This window comes from Vipera ursinii (assembly GCF_947247035.1).
Source record: "Vipera ursinii genome assembly, chromosome: 5".
Classification (NCBI taxonomy): domain Eukaryota; kingdom Metazoa; phylum Chordata; class Lepidosauria; order Squamata; family Viperidae; genus Vipera; species Vipera ursinii.
Genome location: NC_139518.1, coordinates 75,298,233 through 75,318,170, shown reverse-complemented (window position 1 = coordinate 75,318,170; position 19,938 = coordinate 75,298,233). Strand labels below are relative to the sequence as shown.

At 43.0% G+C, this 19,938-nt stretch overlaps 1 protein-coding gene across 5 annotated transcripts in view; it reads left to right on the top strand.

The window, feature by feature from the left end:
* The window catches only part of PTEN (phosphatase and tensin homolog), a 70,740-nt gene that overhangs the window by 39,605 nt on the left and 11,197 nt on the right, over positions 1-19,938 (top strand). For 4 of the 5 annotated variants that reach the window (XM_083365020.1, XM_083365021.1, XM_083365024.1 and 1 more), the window contains 2 exons: positions 8,728-8,869; positions 11,273-11,439. In XM_083365020.1, the coding sequence (XP_083221146.1) occupies positions 8,728-8,869; positions 11,273-11,439 (309 nt within the window). Of the gene's footprint in view, positions 1-6,311; positions 6,429-8,727; positions 8,870-11,272; positions 11,440-19,938 lie in introns of those variants that run through there. The other variant, XM_083365022.1, reaches the window with a different exon arrangement.

The following is a 19,938-nucleotide window of genomic DNA, read 5'->3' as shown; positions in this document are numbered from 1 at the left end:
TGCAAGTGCACAAGTGTAAGAATTGATGTTGGTTTGAAGCCGAAGGGTAGTCACACCAAATATTTATTTGATTTAGATTTTTCTTCTATTTGCTAACTTTGCATTTTGTAAATTGATAAAAAATAATAATTAAAATATATATTTTTGAAAGCATTCTTAACTTACAGCATTTTTGCGTAACTGCCCAGAACTTTTACTACAGGACTGTAGTTCTGGGTTTTCTTTTTATCAAATACATTAGCTTAATCATAAACAGGCAGCTGCATGAGGCTCATATCTTTTCTGCCTTCAATTGCATCATAAAATAGTCTCATTTTCCACCTTACTTTAGCAGAAAACAAGTAAAAATTCACGTATAAGCTTTTGTGTAGACTTGACACACCTGAAAAATAGCACCACCTCCAGTAAAGCCTAGCGTTTGAGAAACATCTCTCAGAAATTCTGGTCATGGCTATGCCACGAGATTATTGAAATATGGTCCTTGGTTGTTCCTTCTCTCTAGTAATAATAAAAAAATGGCACCTGCCCTGAATTTAAATGTTCTAATACTGAACATAAACATAAAAACTCTCCCAAGCTCCATATTGGAAAAAAAAGTCATGTCAGGATATTTTGCTGAATTCCAAAGAACCAATATTTGTTTTTACTATTTCGATGTGGGACACGATAGGAACTTGTTTCTTTAGGAGCTCAAGGTAGTGTATGTACCAATAGTGCTCACTCCTTCCTCCCGCTCCCCCCCACCAACAGCCCTTGCGATACTGCTTGCTCAGACAGTAACCACAGAACCTAGCCCAGTAAAGAATCAATAGCAAATTATTTTCTTCAAACCAACCCATGAACAGCTAACCGTACAACAAAAAATAATAATCAAGTTTTCCTAATGGACACAAGCAATTCCTTTTTTTAAAAGTAACCTTAATTACTAATCTTGACAAACAGGGATGTGAGGTTTGTATTTAGCACCAGAAATTTGTTCAAATAAAAAAATAATAATACTAGTAACATATTTTTATATTTGGCGATGTGCCTTGACAAAGAAAGCTCTGTAGACACACAACACAGAGGGACAATATTATTGTGCATTAACTGGAATTAAAGCTCCCCATAGCATTTTTTTTAAAAAAGCATTAAACCTAGCTGTTGGGCCATGTTTAATTGATTATTAAATACATCCCTCTTCTACCTTCAGCTAGTTACAGAGAGTGGAAGCATAGCCGGCACGTTTTAGTGCATTTTCTAAATTTACATGGCTTAGAAGACTGCATAGATGAGCACTAGAACTCTTGAAATGACATACAGCAAATATATCACTGTGTCCTGATCTTGGGGCAAACACTGGATGTTTTGTTCTGAATTCAGAACACTTAAAATGGCCATTTGGTACTAAGAATGATTCAGTACAATCACAGTGGCTGTATTTTGCTTTAAGAACTGGCATGCATCAAGAAGTGAATAAATCAAAGAGTTATTTAATGCTGTCTTCTCATATTATGCGAAGAATACTGCTTTACTCAAAGCAATATATTTCAGAATTTGAAGGTGGTAATCGAGGATTCCTAGCCTTTTCAGTGTGTGGATTTAGAATTTTGAAAAGATCTTATAGGCATTCTCCAAGATGATTGCCACAAACATTTTGGAGAATGATTGTGGAGACGAATCTTCTAGTAAATGGCTATTTTACCAGAAGGCAGAATTGATTAAAAGGGTCAATATATGTCAAGGGAGGCATCATTTTGGATACTAGTGGTGGATAGATGCCAAGGTGAAGACCCAGAGTATAATTCTCTAGCACAGGGGTCCCCAACCCCCAGTCTGTGGACCAGTACTGGGCTGTGGCATGCCAGTAACCGGTCCGCACAAACAAGCAAAGCCTCATCCGCAAGGTGCAGGCAGCACACAAAACCGCACACCCTCCGGTCCACAGAAAAACCTCTCTCCAGGGAATTGGTCCCTGGTACCCAAAAGGTTGGGGACCTCAGCTCTAGCAAGCTATTCTTCACAGAAGCCCTCCCTTCAGTGACTGATCATTGCATAAGAATTTATCTTCATCTGTGATACATATTTATAAATAACAGTTAGTACTTCCAGTTAGGTTCACTGCATTTCCAATTAAACTTGAATAAATTTGAGTAGAGGCCTTTTCTTGAAAAGTGATGATTATGCATTGAGAATTTGGGTCAGTGAGCAATTTATTTTTTTTAAAGAGAATGTTTTGATAATTTTTTAGGAAAAATTAAACCTATGAGGGTTGCCAGATAGTCCAAGATGACCTATAATAATATGTTTGCAATAGACAAAACTGAATATTATATCTCATCTAAAATAAAAATTGAATGTGATGTTTCTGAATTAAAATAGTATTGAAACACTATCATTAGATATACCGTTTGTTTTTTTCATTCCAACCATCTGACGAGTAGTCTTGTATGTCTCAAAACACAATTAGCCATTAAGCCTTAGTAATATAAACCATTTTTGTCCATTTGTTTCTTTTTGTTACCTCTCAGGATCCACCCATTTTATACAAAGTCTCTTCATACTTTTGATTGATTTAAGTTGTTCCATTTATGTCAGTCTTTATTTTAGCTGGCTGTTAGATTTTTTTTGTGGACCTAGAGATTGTTTCCTCCCATTGTTTCTATATAGGCAAATCATAATTATACTTAAGTAGCATGAAATGAATGCTTGTTTTATCTGCTCCCCTTAAAATGGAAAAATAAGCAGATTTCTTTCTATTGCTTTCAAAGTTAGCAAACAAGGGAACACTTGACTAGCACTAGATAGACATTTCATACTCTGCGAGGTCAAATCCCCCACAAATGCCTGTTTCCAGTAAATTTCTTGCCTGTTTTTATTTGCACAACCCTACCATGTCTCTTTTTATTCCCACTTGTCTTAAGCAATTCCTGCATGCATGCTTGGTTCTCAGGAAATATTAATGATTGGTAATCCAGTTGGGGCAAAAAGTTAGATGCAGTGTCTTTTTTTGAAAAGCAATACTTGATGTTTGAACAAGAGCTAAACTAGAGAAAGACAGCACTTAGAGAATGGTGATAGCCAAGTTGAAGGACAAGCCAGACATAACATTCATGTTCAACTGGGATGAAAAGAAAGATTGAGAGAATATATAGAGGCTGGTAGAGATCCAAGAGGTTAGCCAGTGCTAATCTGGTGTCATTGGTCAGTTCAAGGGGATATCTTGTGTCCTCATTCTTTGTTCATTAGCCATATGTTCTTGATGAGCCATTGAATACAATTCCTGAATCCTCCATGTAAAGTCTTGTCTTCATTTGGCTTTCAGAAAAACGTGCATATTAGGCTTGGATGGAACTTGCTATCTTAAGTCAATGCAATTGAAGTTGATTTCTGATTCTAAATTATCATTTTTAATACAAAATTGCAATTATACATAGATGGTGAAAAATCTGAGCTGCATGTAAAAATATTTTGGAAAGGCAAACAAATTTCTTGCAGATTGGTAATCTGATAGAAAATACTTTGCATGGAATATGTTATTTTACAATCTGAAATTAAATTCCTTTGATTTGTGCTGTCTTGGTATGGTTTTGCAGAAATGACTTTGAAAAAGCTTACTTATTAATATACTTTTCTTGAAAAATCTGGATATATTTTAGAACACTTCATACTAATGAAGGAGCATTGTTTCCTTCATAAAACAAAACTTGTTCTGTTTACCATGTGTAAATTCAGATAATACTGAACATAACCTGTTTTCAGAATATCATAACTGTAGTTTATATTGCAGAGAATGAATATTGACTATTTCGCAATTTCTAGACATTTCAAAACTGTTGTTACACACCAGAAAGCAGCAGATCTATGAAGAGTGCTGAAATAACTATTAAAGGTAGTCATTGACTTACAACCACGGTTGAGTTCAAAATTTCTGTTGCTAAGCAAGACAGTTATGAAGTGGGTTTTGCCCCATTTTATAATCTTTCTTGCCATGTTGTTCAAGTGAATCATTGCAGTTGCTATTAACACAATTATAAGGGAATCTGTTTTCCCTATTGACTTTGTTTGTCAGAAGGTCACAAAAGGGAATCACATGACCCTGGGACACTGCAAACATCATAAATACATGCCAGTTGCCAAGTGGCTGAATTTTGATCATATGACCATGAAGACGCTGCATAAATGAAACGGTCATAAATCAGTTTTTTCAGTTGTAACTTGGAACAGACACTAAAATGGTTGTAAGTCAAGGACTACCTGTAGTCAGTTTGCTGAGTGAAATGGACAACATATACAGTGCATTCAGAAAGTATTCAGACCCCCCTTTACTTGTGTCAATTTTGTTATGCTGCAGTCTGATTCAACAGTTGAAAAATATCTCATTGGTCTAAGTATTCAGACCCTTTGCAACAACACTTGAAATTTAGCTCAGGTGCCTCCCATTTTTCTTGATCATTGCTGATATGTTTGTACACCTTGATTGGAGTTGACCTGTGGTAAATTAAATTGACTAGACATGATTTGGAAAGGCACACATCTCTCTATAGAAGGCCTCACAGCCGACGATCCATACTGTGGCAGTGCAAAAGCCATGAGGTCAAAGGAACTGCCTGGAGAGCTCAGAGACAGGATTATTGCAAGGCACATATCTGGGGAAGGCTACAATAAAATTTCTGCTACACTGAAGTTCCCTAAGAGCACAGTAGCCTCTATAACTCTCAAATGGAAGAGGTTTGGCACAACCAGGACTCTTCTGGGTCAAACTGAGCAATTGAGGGAGAACCCAATGGTCACTCTGAGTGAGCTTCAGAGATCCTGTATGGAGATGGGACAAAATTCACTGCAGCCCTCTACTGATCTGGGCTTTTATGGCAGAGTGGCTAGAGGACAGCCTCTCCTCAGTGCAAAACACATGAAAAGCTCGCTTGGAGTTTGCAAGAAAGCACCTACCCGAAGGACTCTCAGATTGTGAAGAAGAAGATTCTCTGGTCTGATGAAATCAGGATGAACTGTTTGGCCTCAGTTCTAACATTATGTCTGGAGGAAACCAGGCACCGCTCATTACCTGCCCAATATCACCCCAACAGTGAAGCATGGTGTTTTTCAGCAGCAGGGACTGAGAGACTGGTCAGGGTTAAGGAAAAGCTGAATGGAGCAAAATACAGGGGTATCCTCAATAAAAACCTGTTCCATAGCTCTCAGGAGCTCAAGACTGCGTGGAAGGTTCACTTTCAACATGACAGCGATCCTAAGCACAGAGCCAAGACAACACAGGTGTCAGGACCCACCCCAATCCACGTCTTAGGAAAACAAAAACTCTTGGAGTCAGTTCTAGTCCAAAAGGAATTTTTACTAGGACATGCTTGGTTGTGGAAATACAAGACAGGACTTGGTATTGTTTTACAGATTGAAACTTTATAAAGAGTTCTGTTCTGTACCAGCCTGCTACCGGCCCTGCAGAAAAGGCAACCCCTTTACAAACGGCAAGAGGCTGGAATTACGCCTGCCAAATTTATTACTACAAAAACAAAAAAGACACGAACCAAGAAACAGGAGCTTTAAGAAACACGAACTATCCGAGCGGTTGCCTTCAGCAAACCAGCCCTCCCCACATATTCCCCTTATATAGAATTCAGGGCGTGGCTTCTCTCTGCCTCCTTCCGAGAAGCCCCATTGCCTTCCTCTGTTTACTCCTAATTGACTGCCTCCTGCATCGGGCGTCCTTGAACAGGGCCAGCTGTGGGTCATCTTCATCCACGCTGTCAGGCTCACACAGCTGGGTCTCCGTGGTGACCAAGTGGGAGGGGCCTGGCTGAGGACTCTCATCAGCAAGATCTTCAACCCCCTCAGCAAGGTCTTCAACACCCCCCTCCTCCTCCTCTGAGTCATCCGACCCAACTGCCAAACCCACAGGCTGACCCTGAATCACAACAAGTTCCCGGTTCAACCCCCCTTCCCTCAAACCCATTTGGTCAGCCCCCCATCATTTTACTTCGTGTCATCCCTTTCGTGGGAAAAAGGGAACTTCGAATCTTTACGGTTATTGCCTTCTTCCTTTACAGATTCAAATGGAGATACAGGCCAGATGCCTTCTTCCCTAACCCTCCCCTTTGTTCTCCCAGTTCAAAAGGTTTCCCTTGGTCTTTGAAATAACCTAAGGCAGGCTGAATCCACATGCGCTCCTCCTTCCTCAGGAGATGGCAGAATCCATGGGGGTGGGATAATGTTTTAAACATACATTTATGAATGTGATATAAATGGATTCTGACAACAGGAGTCGCTTAGGGACAGCTCTGTGAATGTCCTAGAGTGGCCCTGCCAGAGCCCTGACTTGAACCCTATTGAATATCTCTGGACCTGAAAATGTTTGTCCACTGATGGTCACCACCCAATCTGACTGAGCTTGAGAGGATTTGCAAGGAAGAATGGGAGAAAATCCCCCAATCCAGGTGTGCAAAGCTTGTCGCGTTATACCCCAAAAGATTTGAGGCTGTAATTGCTGCCAAAGGTACTTCAACAAAGTACTGAGTGAAGGGTCTGAATACTTATGCAAATGTGATATTTCAGCTTTTTCTTTTTAATAAATTTACAGGCATTTCTAAGCTTCTGCTTTCACTTTGTCATTATGAGGTACTGAGTGTAGATTAATGAGGAAAAATGAATTTCAGCTGTAGAATCAGGCTACAGCATAACAAAATTGACACAAGTGAAGGGGGTCTGCATGCCTTATGAATGCTCTGTAAATTTAATAATATTACAGCAAAAAGTTTCTAGTAAAAACATTTTTTGCCTGCCACTTTGCCATCCCTGCGTTTACCAGTAGATAAGAAGAAGTCAGGATTATTTGCCTTTTTAAATATTCACTCACACCAATATATGTGATTGATTCTTACACTATACTCCAATTTAATTAGGATAACTAAATTAAGAGATTATGGAATGTTGTAAAATCTATCATCTATCTTCTATTGAGGCTATTTTGAACATGATTGTTCTTTAGATCAATTTTCTTTTATTAGCATTTGTATTCAAGAGACAAAAGTAGAATTACTTAGATCAAAAATCTGTCTTTAATCTATAATGTTTTTCACAACAACCTATTGCAGATTAGAATTCTAGAAGTAAGTGGCTAGTTGTTTGGTTTTTCCCTTTGGTTCCCCCCCCCTTTTCTAGTGGAGTTTCTACATATTCACTTAAAAAGAACGTGACCCTGGATTTAAGATAACCACATTCCAAAGTACTCTAGACATGGGGGGCGGGAAAATGATCCTATGCAATTCCCATATTCTCCACTTTATCAATGGTTGTCAGCTTCATCAGAAACTGATTCTGGAGATTGTCCCCTCCCCACAATTGATGTTGATAATGCATCACACGCATAGTGTGATAGTGCAAAAGTGTTTTTATGAGTATCTGCCAAAAGCCATATCCCAAAAAGAACCTAAAACTGAATTAATAACTACTGATTAAACTTAATTAGCTATAAAATAAAGCACCTCATTTTTAACATTGGTTTTTCTCCTATATATCTCTATCTCAATACAAACCACTATATCAGGGACACAGAAAGACTACAGTGCACAGACAAAACATTCTTTCTTCAAAAAGCAAAACAGGTAGAATGTAAATAGGATGATAAATGATTTAAAAGAAAGGGATCATTTTATTGGGAAGAAAAAAAGTGGTCTAATATGGGTATTATCAGGACAAAGAAAGGGAGAGAAGAATGAGAAACAATATAGCTTACAAAATAGATTAAAATTCATAAACTGGGTAGGCTCTGTCTTCAGGAAGAATATGTCGCTCATTCTTCAGCGATGATGTGGGTGTAGTTATTCGTACTTCGTCTCATTCTTTTGCTTTAAACAATGAAAGGTAATGAGAGGACTAGATTCACAGAAAATTTACTGAGGAGGAACCACATATCTTCTCATGCATATACAATTTTTAATATACTAACTGCACTTAGCAATGTTGTGGCCACAAACAAACATAAAACTAGTATGTAAAGTCATATGATGATGGTGATGGGAATATTGTAGTAATTTGTTGCTCTACAAAAAATGATGAATGTTGTTTTTATAATATGCTACAAGCTTAGCATAAGAATCACAGTAATAGATTTTGTAGATCAGATTACAAATCACATTCCATTTGCACAGCTATTTTTTTCCAAACAATTCTGTGCTATTTTCTTAGCTATGTACAGTGTAAACATGGACAGAAGCAACAACAATATTTGAATATAATTTACTCCTCTGAATGTCCTATAAAAGTGTCCAACCACTGTGAATTGACTGCCCTCTTGGATTGATTACACTTTATTTGCAATTTGGTGTATAGAAAGTGTATGCTGAATATAGGTGGTGTAGATCCTCATTGAAAAATAGACTTGGCCTTTTTTAATGCATTGTAGAAGAGTTACATTAAACCTCTAAGACTATAATATGAGATTGATAGATTTGTGCGGGTTAGGGTTAAACAGAGAGCACACCTCACCTCCTCCTGTCACTGATGATGTTGTCTAGTTTGGTAATGAAATGTTTACCAAAAAAAACCAACAACAACCAAGCACAGACAGCACCAAGGACCCCACAGTTCATCCCTGAGCTACAAACATTCTTTTCTGTTGATAGATTTGGCTGCATGTAACCATTCTAATTCCTTTTTAGAATTTACTATATGAAAGTCAGTTCAGCTAACAAATTGTGACGACATGTATGATCAATGTTTTTTCTTTTTATTAAGGGAGTAACTATTCCCAGTCAGAGGCGCTATGTATATTATTATAGCTACCTGTTAAAGAATCATCTGGATTACAGACCAGTAGCACTGCTGTTTCATAAAATGATGTTTGAAACAATTCCAATGTTCAGTGGCGGCACTTGCAGTAAGTAACATTTTAAGCAGTCATACTATGTGGAATTATATGCAATGTTTGTATAGTACTTACTAAAAATTGAAATAAATATAAAGTACTATTAAATAATTCTGTCTTCTCCAGTAGAATATTAAAAAGTCACTAGTTTGATAAAATAACCTTCTGCATTCTTGGGATATGTATTTCTTAGACTTTTATCCCTCACTTTTTTTTCTGGCCAGCTTTTTCCTTTACCCTCTTTCCCTTTCACCTAATTTATTTTGAGTGACCATGACAATATAGATAATATCTCCTTACTTTGATTTTTCAACATTTTCCAGAGATAGGTGAGATTCCAGAGTTCAGTTTGATTCTTCTCTAACTTTTGTCCTCACATTTTGGTTTGCCCTGCGGAATATCCTGCACATTTGATTCAGGGTGTATTGTGAACGTGATCCCAACATCCTAATGCAGCATAAGCTTGTCTAAAAAATTATTGGGAATTTATTCAAGCCTATTGTGGGTTGTTCACTGCAGCACTAGTGATAGAAATTTGTTGCACTTTTCCTGGTTGGACATAACTCATTTTAGAATGGCAAGAATACTATGTCTACAATCATTATTTATTTAAATATAGTATAGTATAATAAGGTACGCGGTGGCTCAGTGGGTTAGGATGCTGAGCTTGTCGATCAGATGGTCGGCAGTTTGGCGGGTTGAATCCCAAGTGCTGTGTAGCAGAGTGAGTGCCTGTTACTCGTCCCAGCTTCTGCCAACCTAGCAGTTCGAAAGCACGTAAAAATGCAAGTAGAAAAATAGGGACCACTACGGTGGGAAGGTAACAGCATTCCGTGCACCTTTGGCGTCTAGTCATGCCAGCCACATGACCACAGAGATGTCCTCAGACAAACGCTGGCTCTTTGGCTTGAAACGGAGATGAGCACCGGCCCCTAGTGTCGGAAACGACTAGCACGCATGTGTGGGGGAACCTTTACCTTTACCTTATAGTATAATAACACAAGACATGGCATGGCATAACATGTAATATTTATATAAAGGCCACATCCATCTTTTAAGTCACAGGCTTTTTTAAAATGCTCTAAAGATTTCACTTAATTATATAGCTTGTCCTTGATTTTACTTTATCTACTGGAATAGATAATATAATAAAACTTTTTCAAACCTAAAATCAATACTTAAATTGCTATGTACAGGTAGTCCTTGACTTACGATAGTGTGTTTAGTGACTGTTCAAATTTGGAACGGCACTAAAAAAAGTGACGTATGAACGTTTTTCACATTTAACGACAGTTGCAGTATTCCTGTGGTCATGTGATCGAAACCAGATGTTTGGTAACTGACTTACATTTATGACGGTTGCCGTGTCCTGGGGTCATGTGATCACCTTTTGTGATCTTCTCACAAGCAAAGCCAATGGGGAAGCCAGATTCACTTAACAACTGTTACTAACCACAGTGATTCATTTAACAACTGTGGCAAAAAATGTAAAATGGGGCAAGCCTCACTTAACAAATGTCTTACTTAGTAACAGAAATTTTGGGCTAAATGGTGGTCATAAACCGAGGACTACCTGTACTTTTTTTCTGATTAAATTTCATTTAGTTAAAAACTAAACTTGCTTTCAAATGAACTTAGATGCGATTTAGTTTTATGTCTTAAATTGCCAGTCACATCATAGGTGAAAACCTCCTATACTTTCTATCAACTGAGGTCATTAAGATGATATTTCTCACAATTATATGTCCTGATCATAGGTCTTTGACATTATAAGATGGTATAAATAACTAGGCACTGCAGTCAATTTACTACAGGTGATAACTATAAGTCAAATATAAAATATGATAAAACAGTGGCTTATCTGCAGTTGTAAAATTATATTAAATCTGTCATTGAGTGTTGCTTTTCTCTCAAGGGACATTTTGGCAAGAGGAAGGGCAACGGAATGAATGCTCCTAACATTTTCCTTTCTCATTGTCTTTTGCTGGCTTGCATGTACACTCCCCCACCCCAAATGCTCCATTTAATGACCTGTACTTGGAGAGCAGGGATATTTGGTTGTTACATGAGGTAGTTCATTTAACATTGGTCCTAACTTCCAATCCTAATGGGCAGGCTCCATTATGTTCGTTAAGACTACCTGTATAATATCCTTTCTATAGAAGGTAAATCTCATGTCAGTTCAACTTTCATTCTGTGCTAAGCTGACGTAGAAGCACCAGGAACAGTTTGGAATTTTTCCAGGTTGTTAATGTATGGTTGATATAACTATAGCATAATGTAAGCAATACTAGATATTCTTGTCCTAAAGTCTTTTTTAATTTTATTTTTTCTTTTTTTGCTTACTGTTACAATTCTTTTAGAACTTAAGATGGTTCTTTAACCTCATTGTGTAAAAATTGTTTTATTGCACAGATCCTCACTTTGTAGTGTACCAGCTTAAGGTAAAGATATTCACCTCCTCTTCAGGACCTACAAGACGTGAAGACAAATACATGTACTTTGAATTCCCTCAGCCGTTGCCAGTATGTGGTGATATCAAGGTGGAATTCTTCCACAAGCAAAACAAGATGTTGAAAAAGGTTTGTTTTTTTTAACTTGATATCATGCTTGATTTTTAATTCTAAGTGCTAAATTTATTCACCCTCTCTTCATTTATTTCAGGCATTTCCCTTGAATTTCAACAAATCTGAGAGGTTCATGCTTTTACTATCAGTGCTGCTGAGTTTAGGTGAAAAAACAGAAGCATATGTGTAATATTTATCCACTTTCTGTTGTTTGAAATGTTTTGGAAAGCCACTAAAGAAGGACTCTTTCTGTTTTATATTTCATGAAATTTCCATGTTACAACTTTAATGTGCAGCATATGAAGTTTTCCAACCTTCTTTTAGAATAAACAACTGCGGCAACATTTTAGCTTATTTACAAAATCTGAAAGGATTGCCATTTTATAATTTGATGAATTTGAGAGAAAATACTCATAGCGATTTGCTTCTGTATAAATGTCCAACTATTGCAGTGGTTCTGCAAATTTTCAGTCATCAAGGTTTATCTAACAGCAGTATATAAATTGGTTTTTCATAAGTCACATTTATACATAAAGAGGTCAGTAGAATGGGACTTATTTGAAGCGAAGTCCTCCACTTGAATAAGCTGTTTTTTTCTTTTTCAGATTGATTCTGGCAAGGGGGGGAACTGGCAGACCTTATGAAAAGTGGTTGACTTTAGTGATCAGGTTGCACGACAGTGTCTACAGATAGTTTAATCTAGAAAAAGAGTTTTGGGGATTTCAAAGAGATTTCTTCCCTTGGGGACCATATGCTCCTCAAAACTATTCCTGACGGGTCAAAAGACCCTGCGGTAGGCAGGAGATTTCAGCAGGACGATTGGCAGAATTGCCTTCTGCTTGTGCAAGAAACCTGGATCCCAATTAAGGATAAATAGTATGTGAAGTAAGTCTTCCTGGCATCTGATCAGACTTTCCATATGAGTCTTTATCTGACCATTTTCTTGTATAAAGAGGGAAACAAGATGGTAGGCATTACGTAGGATTCCTTCTGGAAAGGATTGAGAAAAGAAAACGTAATTGCTGCTTTAGGACTTCTAAAAGTGTCTCTACACGTGTAGGATGCTTTTGCTAGAGTAACTAGTAAAACAGTGACTGCTTTTTGTTGACTGTTCCAGTAGAAATGACTCCATTAATATTATACATAGCTCCCCTTTCATCTCAGGGAACATTTTAAAGTATCTTTTCATTTTGAACCAGGAAATATAGAGATGCATATAGAGATAACTATTCTGTCTCTTCTTTCTCTAGCTAGCATCTTCTGTTTGATTGCTTTCCTTTGAATTTATTTGGCCTCTCTAATTTGCCAGTCAAACTCTGTCATTGAATTATAATTGGGCTGTTTTGCTGAGAGCCCCACTTTTTTTGTTGTTGTTACTTGAAAACACAATTTCTGAGACGTTCCAGATGTATATTGGGTGATGCAGCTTTGTTATAGTCCGATTAGCATGAATGGATCCATATAAACAGGTGGACCTTTGTATATAGAAAATGGGGGGGGAAAACTTGAAATAGAATCTGCTACCTTTTAGACTTTACTACAAAAAATATACACTGTTAAAATATAAGAAATTAACACATTAGGTTTATGCCCTGTGATGGACATGTATCAATTAAAATTTTTAGGAGAAATTTTTAAGATATAAAGGTCTAGCTTTGTTTTAAATATTTTAATAACTGTAAACTACCCTGTGTCACTGGGAATCACGTGGTATATAAATTTTATAAATTATTATATACATAACAACACAGACTAGCTCAGGGGTCGGCAACCGGAAAAAGGCAAAGAGCCACTCAGAACCGGTTCCGTCACAAACACAAAAAAGTGGGAGCCGCAAAATGTGCACGCGCGTGCACGCACGCGCATGCGCAAAACAAGACAAAACGTGCACCAGACCTGCCCCCATCCACCTCCAGTATGGATAGCTCTGCCAAAAGAAAAGCAGCCGAAGCAAGCCTCCCATTGAGAGAATGGGGCGGCGGAGGCTTGCAAAAGGCGGATCCAGCCTCTGCCGGCAGACACGCTTGCAGCTTGCAGAATGGCGGATCGAGCCTCTGCCGCCGGCAGAGGCTGGATCCGCCGTTTTGCAAGCCGCCGCCGCCCCATTCTCTCAATGGGAGACTTGCTTCGGCTGCTTTTCTTTTGGCAGAGCCATCCATACTGGAGGTGGATGGGGGCAGGGCTGGTCCCGTGACAGCCAGTCGGGCAAGCAACGCGAAGAGCGGTAGGGCTTTATTTTTGCACCGTGGAGCTCCCCCTCCCCCCAAACTCCCCCTCCCTCCCACTTCCCAGAGCTGAATACAGGGTATTAACCGGCGGCGGAGGCTTGCAGAACGGCAGATCGAGCCTCTGCCGGCGGAGTTTGGAGTTGGGTAAGGAAGCGCAAAATTCAGGAAGGAAAGCGGGGCGGCGGGCGAACGGGAGACCTGCCGACGTTTGGGGAGGTTTGGGGAGGTGCACGCCGGGGAAAAGGCTGGGAGAGGAGGGGGTCCGGGCTGGGGGGGAGGCAGAAGCGAGGGATCAGGACTCCTCCCGCTTGGCTGCTGCCGCCGCCGCCACCACTCCTACGGCCGCCGCCACCTGCTCTCTCGGCTGGTTGCTTTCTGCTTCTCTCACCTGCCCTGCCCCCCCCCCCGCCTGCCCTCCTTCCTGCCTTCCTTCCCTCCGCCTCGCCTTCCCCGCTCCCGCGTTTTCCCTCTCCCCGCCTCGGATTCGGGGTGATTCCCCGGGAGAGGGCGATGGGATTCCAGCAAGCTTTCAAGCCTTCTCGGCGGTCTCCGGCACGGCTCAGGAAGCGTTTCTGTGCCGCCCGGCCGGAGCCTTTGCCTCCTTCCCTCCCCCAAGCGAGGCGTCCTTTTTCAAGTTGCAAAACCAAGCGGGGTGAAGCGGGCTGTCGGGAAAGACATTCAGGAGGGTCATCCTGGAGAGGAGAGGGAGCGGGAGAAGGAGGAGGAGGAGGTGATCGACTCGCCCGACCCAGTCCGGGCCGGCCAGCCCCGTAACATCCGAGCTTGCACCGCGGGCGGAGAGGCAGGAAGCCAAGAGGAAGAAGACCGCCAGGAAGCTGCCTCTGCAGCCGCCTCCTCCTCCTCCGCCGCCGCCTCTGTCTCTGCCGCTGCTAGGAAGGCTGCCGGTGCTGCGGCCGCCTCTGCCACTGCCTCCTCCGCCACCAGGGCCCGACCGGAGGTGTCGCCGCTGGAGGAGGAGGAGGCGGCAATGTCTTTCCCGACAGCCCGCTTCACCCCGCTTGGTTTTGCAACTTGAAAAAGGACGCCTCGCTTGGGGGAGGGAAGGAGGCAAAGGCTCCGGCCGGGCGGCACAGAAACGCTTCCTGAGCCGTGCCGGAGACCGCCGAGAAGGCTTGAAAGCTTGCTGGAATCCCATCGCCCTCTCCCGGGGAATCACCCCGAATCCGAGGCGGGGAGAGGGAAAACGCGGGAGCGGGGAAGGCGAGGCGGAGGGAAGGAAGGCAGGAAGGAGGGCAGGCAGGGGGGGGCAGGGCAGGTGAGAGAAGCAGAAAGCAACCAGCCGAGAGAGCAGGTGGTGGCGGCCGTAGGAGTGGTGGCGGCGGCGGCAGCAGCCAAGCGGGAGGAGTCCTGATCCCTCGCTTCTGCTTCCCCCCCAGCCCGGGAAGCCTCCTTCTCCCCCACCCCATCCCTCCCCCCCAGCCCGGACCCCCTCCTCTCCCAGCCTTTTCCCCGGCGTGCACCTCCCCAAACCTCCCCAAACGTCGGCAGGTCTCCCGTTCGCCCGCCGCCCCGCTTTCCTTCCTGAATTTTGCGCTTCCTTACCCAACTCCAAACTTTCTCTAGCGCCCCTGTGCTTTAGGAGGGGGAACCAAAGGCGGAGCCGTTTCTCTCTCTCCCCCCCCCCCCCGCTTTTGCCGCTCCCCCACCCAACCAGTATCCCGCTTCTCCTTCCTCGGCAGCTTTGCAGATGGGCCACACACACACACACACACACACACACACACACACACAAAAGCTCAGAGTGTTCCCCTTCCCCTTGTACAGGAATGAAAGGCCCCCCGAAGGAAGCCCAGCCTCTTCACCGCACCGATCCGCTGAGGAGGAAAAAAGCTTATTTCTATTGCCACGTGCAAACTAAATTAAAACAACTTGGGAAGCTCGCCCGTGGGCTGCATTTAGAAGGATTTGGGGGCTTTTGTGATTTGCTTCGCCTACAAGTGCCTTAACCACGACTAGCCCATGGCTCCAATTCAACAAATTCCCCAAACAACGCAATTCCTTGCAGCGATGCGGACAAGAGGGAAAGGAAGCCCAGCGGCCGGACTGCGCTCCCGCCCTGCCTCCCCAAGGGCTCGTGCGCGTCCTAATGGCTTGCGCGCAGCCTCTCGCAAGGTTGCTGCCCCTCGTGAGCCCGCTGGCTCCGTCTCTCTCTCTTCCTTCCTCCCTCCCTCGGTCTCCCCATCCCCCTTTTCCGGCTCAGCCCCACTTCACAAGGAGACCAAAACGGGGACATCATGGCAGAGCGGAGGAGACACAGGAAGCGGATCCAGGTACCGGGCTGGCTTATCTCCTCCCTCTTTTCGCAACCGCTCTGCGGGATGAGTTTCCCTTTTCCTTCTGGCTCACCCCCCCCCCCCGCCGGGTCACCCTTCCCTCCTCCCCCTCCGCCTCCTCCGAGGCCGCCGCCAGTCAGCATCTCTCCTACCGTTTCTGCAGCTTTTCCGTCGCCCCCGCCGCCGCTCCCCCTTCCCCGCGGAGCCGGCCGCATCCAGCGCCTTCTTCCTCTGGAGGGGAAATCGTGGCCCCTCCAGTTCCCGCTTCTTTGGACCAAGCGCCGCCTTGAAGGTTTGGAGAGCTGCGCGCGCACCTCCACCCGTTCGGAGAGGTGCGCGCGCACCAGGCGACTGGGAGCCGCAGGAGACGGCTCAAAGAGACGGCTCCGGAGCCGCGGGTTGCCGACCCGTGGACTAGCTGCTGCCAGTTCTTTAGTTGTGTTGGCCTTCATTCATATTGAGTTCCTCTCAAGAACCTAGGATGTCATAATGTATTGACATCGTATATGTGTGGACCAAAGCAATGCTTTTTATAATTGACAGTAGAAATTTTGTCAATATGCAGATTTTATCTGTCAAGGTATTTTGGTGTAGCATCCATAAATAATAAATTATGATATATAATAAATAATTATGGTTCATCGCACACTCAGCGGTTTAATATTGGATTTGGCATTTTTTATCCACTTATCGAGTCCTTCCCAAGGACCTGGGATAGATAGATGCTGTTGTTTGATGCTGTTAAAGATATCGTCTCGGGATACAAGGGGTTCAAAGCAAGGTTGTCTTTTGTAAGTCACTGGTGGTGATTTTGTCAGTGCCAGTGATGTTCAAGTGGCACTCCAGATGTTTTGGGTTTGCGTCCAAGGCATCTATTATTATTGGTACTATCATTGCTTTTTTTGATACAGTAATTCTATTTTCTATTTACTTCTATTTTCAGGCTTCAGTGTTTTGTGATTTTCTTCAGTTATTTCTCTTCAATTCTGCTTTTTCTGAGTACTGCCACATCCACTATCCAGATTTTTTTTTGTCCTTCTTATCGACAATCTGGGGTGTTAGGGGGGGATATGAGTGGCAGGTGCGTGCACATACAGCTCCACTTGTGCGAGTGGTGCACACGCATGCCCTTCACTCATGCAAGCGGCAGGCACTTGTGCGTAAAGTTCCACTTGTGTGTGCAGAGGGCGATTGCATGCAAAGTTCAGTTTGCGTGAATGGAGCTTCGCATGTGAGCATAAGCACCCTACACTCACGCAAGTGAAGCTTCCCACATGAGTACAAGCACTCTCCACTCATATGAGTGGAGCGTTGTGCTCATGCTTGCCCACCACTTGCACAAGTGGAGCTTCACACGTTTCTGCTTGCCCATTTCTCCCACGGCCTGGTTTCAAACAGGCTGTGTCCCGGTAGTGGGCTAGGGGTTGGGGGAGCCTTGGTTTATAATCCGGCTGTGGCATCTTCTTGTAGCAGCTAACTAGGTGGACCGCCCTTTCTTTAGCCCAGGGATCTTCAAACTTGGCCCTTTTATGACCTGTGGACTTCAACTTCCAGAATTCCTCAGCCAGCATGCCTGACTGAGGAATTCTGGGAGTTGAAGTCCACAAGGCGGTGGTGAGACCTCTCCTCAAGAAGCCTGCCTTGGACCCAGCTGTATTGAACAACTTTCGTCCAGTCTCCAACCTTCGCTTTCTTGCGAAGGTTGTTGAGAGTGTGGTGGCGCATCAGCTCCCTCTGGTCCTGGATGAAGCGGATTATTTGGACCCGTACCAATCGGGTTTCAGGCCCGGGTACAGCACGGAGACGGCATTGGTCGCTCTGGTGAATGATCTCTGGAGGGCTCGGGATAGGGGATATTCCTCTGTCCTAGTCCTATTAGACCTCTCGGCGGCTTTCGATACCATCGACCATGGTATCTTGCTGCGGCGTCTCAGGGGATTGGGAGTGGGAGGCACAGTTCTTCAGTGGTTCTCCTCCTATCTCCTGGGACGCTCGCAGTCGGTGTTGGCAGGGGGGCAGAGATCGGCCCCTAGGTCTCTCGTTTGTGGAGTTCCTCAGGGGTCGGTTCTCTCGCCTCTCCTGTTCAACATCTACATGAAACCGCTGGGTGAGATCATTCGTGGTTTTGGAGTTGGGTATCATCAATACGCTGATGATACCCAACTTTTCATTTCGACCCCAAACCACCCCAGTGATGCCCTCGCTGTGATGTCCCGTTGCCTGGAGGCGGTTCGGGTCTGGATGGGGAGGAACAGACTTCAACTCAACCCTGACAAGACTGAGTGGCATCCCGGGACATTCAAAATGTTCCATCGCTTTCTATGGGGGGTGAGCTCTTACCCCCCGTGGATAGGGCTCGCAACTTGGGAGTCCTCCTAGATTCACGACTTACCTTGGAAGATCATATAGTGGCCATGACTAGGGGGCCTTTCGCCCAGGTTCGCCTGGTGAGCCAGTTGCGGCCCTATCTGGACTGGGATGCCCTGTGTACGGTCACTCATGCGCTCGTGACCTCTCGCCTAGACTACTGTAATGCTCTCTACATGGGGCTTCCCTTGAAGACCACTCGGAGGCTCCAACTGGTACAGAATGCGGCCGCGAGAGTTGTCTTGGGAGTTTCCCATGTTACACCTTTGCTCCGTGAGCTGCATTGGCTACCAGTTGTCTTCTGGGTGAGGTTCAAGGTCTTGGTCATGATCTTTAAGTCCTTACATGGCATGGGTCCGGGTTACCTCGAGGACCACCTGCTGCCGGCGTCAACTCCCCTCCGCCCTGTGCATGCCCACAGAGAGGGCCTCCTCAGGATGCCTCCGGTCAGGGAATGTCGACTGGTGGCCCCCAGGGGGAGGGCCTTCTCTGTGGGTGCTCCGGCATTATGGAACCAACTGCCGGTTGAGCTCCGGATGGCATCAGACCTCCGATCTTTCCGCCGCGGGCTGAAGACCCACTTATTTGAATTAGCTGGTCTGGCCTGATGGGGGAATATGGGTTTTTAATTGGTTTTTTAGTACTCTATTATTGTTGTATTTTAATTGGGCACTGGTTTAATTTCCTTTTAACTTTTGTATCGTTATTTATATATGCCCTGTGAACCACCCTGAGTCCCTAGGGAGAAGGGCGGTATAGAAATCAAATAAAACATAAAACAAACAAACATAAAAGGACCAAGTTTGAAGACCCCTGATTTAGCTCTCTTGCAGAGGTGGCATTTACTGGCTATAGCTGTCTTCCTAATTCTGGCTTGGTATGCATTTATTCTTGTGAAATCAGAATTGACTCCTCTTTTTTCAACTTTCCTGCTCTTAGCCATTTCCAAGTCTTGCTATTTGCTTGGCCTACTTTTTTTTTTAATGTACTGGCTATCTAATACTTAGGCTTGTCATGTCTCTTGTCTATTCTTCATTTGGTTTTTTTCTTTATTATTTGTTCACAACAATGTGAAGTCCCAGCTGCCAGTTCATTAGCTGGCGTTGACCTTCATATGGATTTATTATTACTAATGATGAATAGGTATTTTGCACAATACCTCTTTCATGTAATAATATGCATCTTAAAATATAAATAACTTCATTGACTTGAAAAATAGCAATTAGAGAAAAGGCATTTCGAATCAAGCAAATATATGAATTGATAGGGATAAGAAGTAGTGGGAAATTGTAAATATATTAGCTAGCTAGTATAATGTAATGCTGTACATTATTTGGGGAAATGTAGAGTTGAAAAATAGTAAATAGCAAAAACATAAGTATCAAACTTTATAAAATTGAATAATATATAACATAATAGCATATGCACATTCCTTCCTCCATAAACATTAGCATTTCTTATTAATCCCTTCTACATCAGTGTTTCTCAACTTTGGCGACTGTAAGATATGTGGACTTCAGCTCCCAGAATTCCCCAGCTAGAGCATGCTTCATTTTTTGCATTTAATTGCTCCCATCGGTTTTAAAACCTAGTTATTAAACCATAAAATATGAAATATGCATACA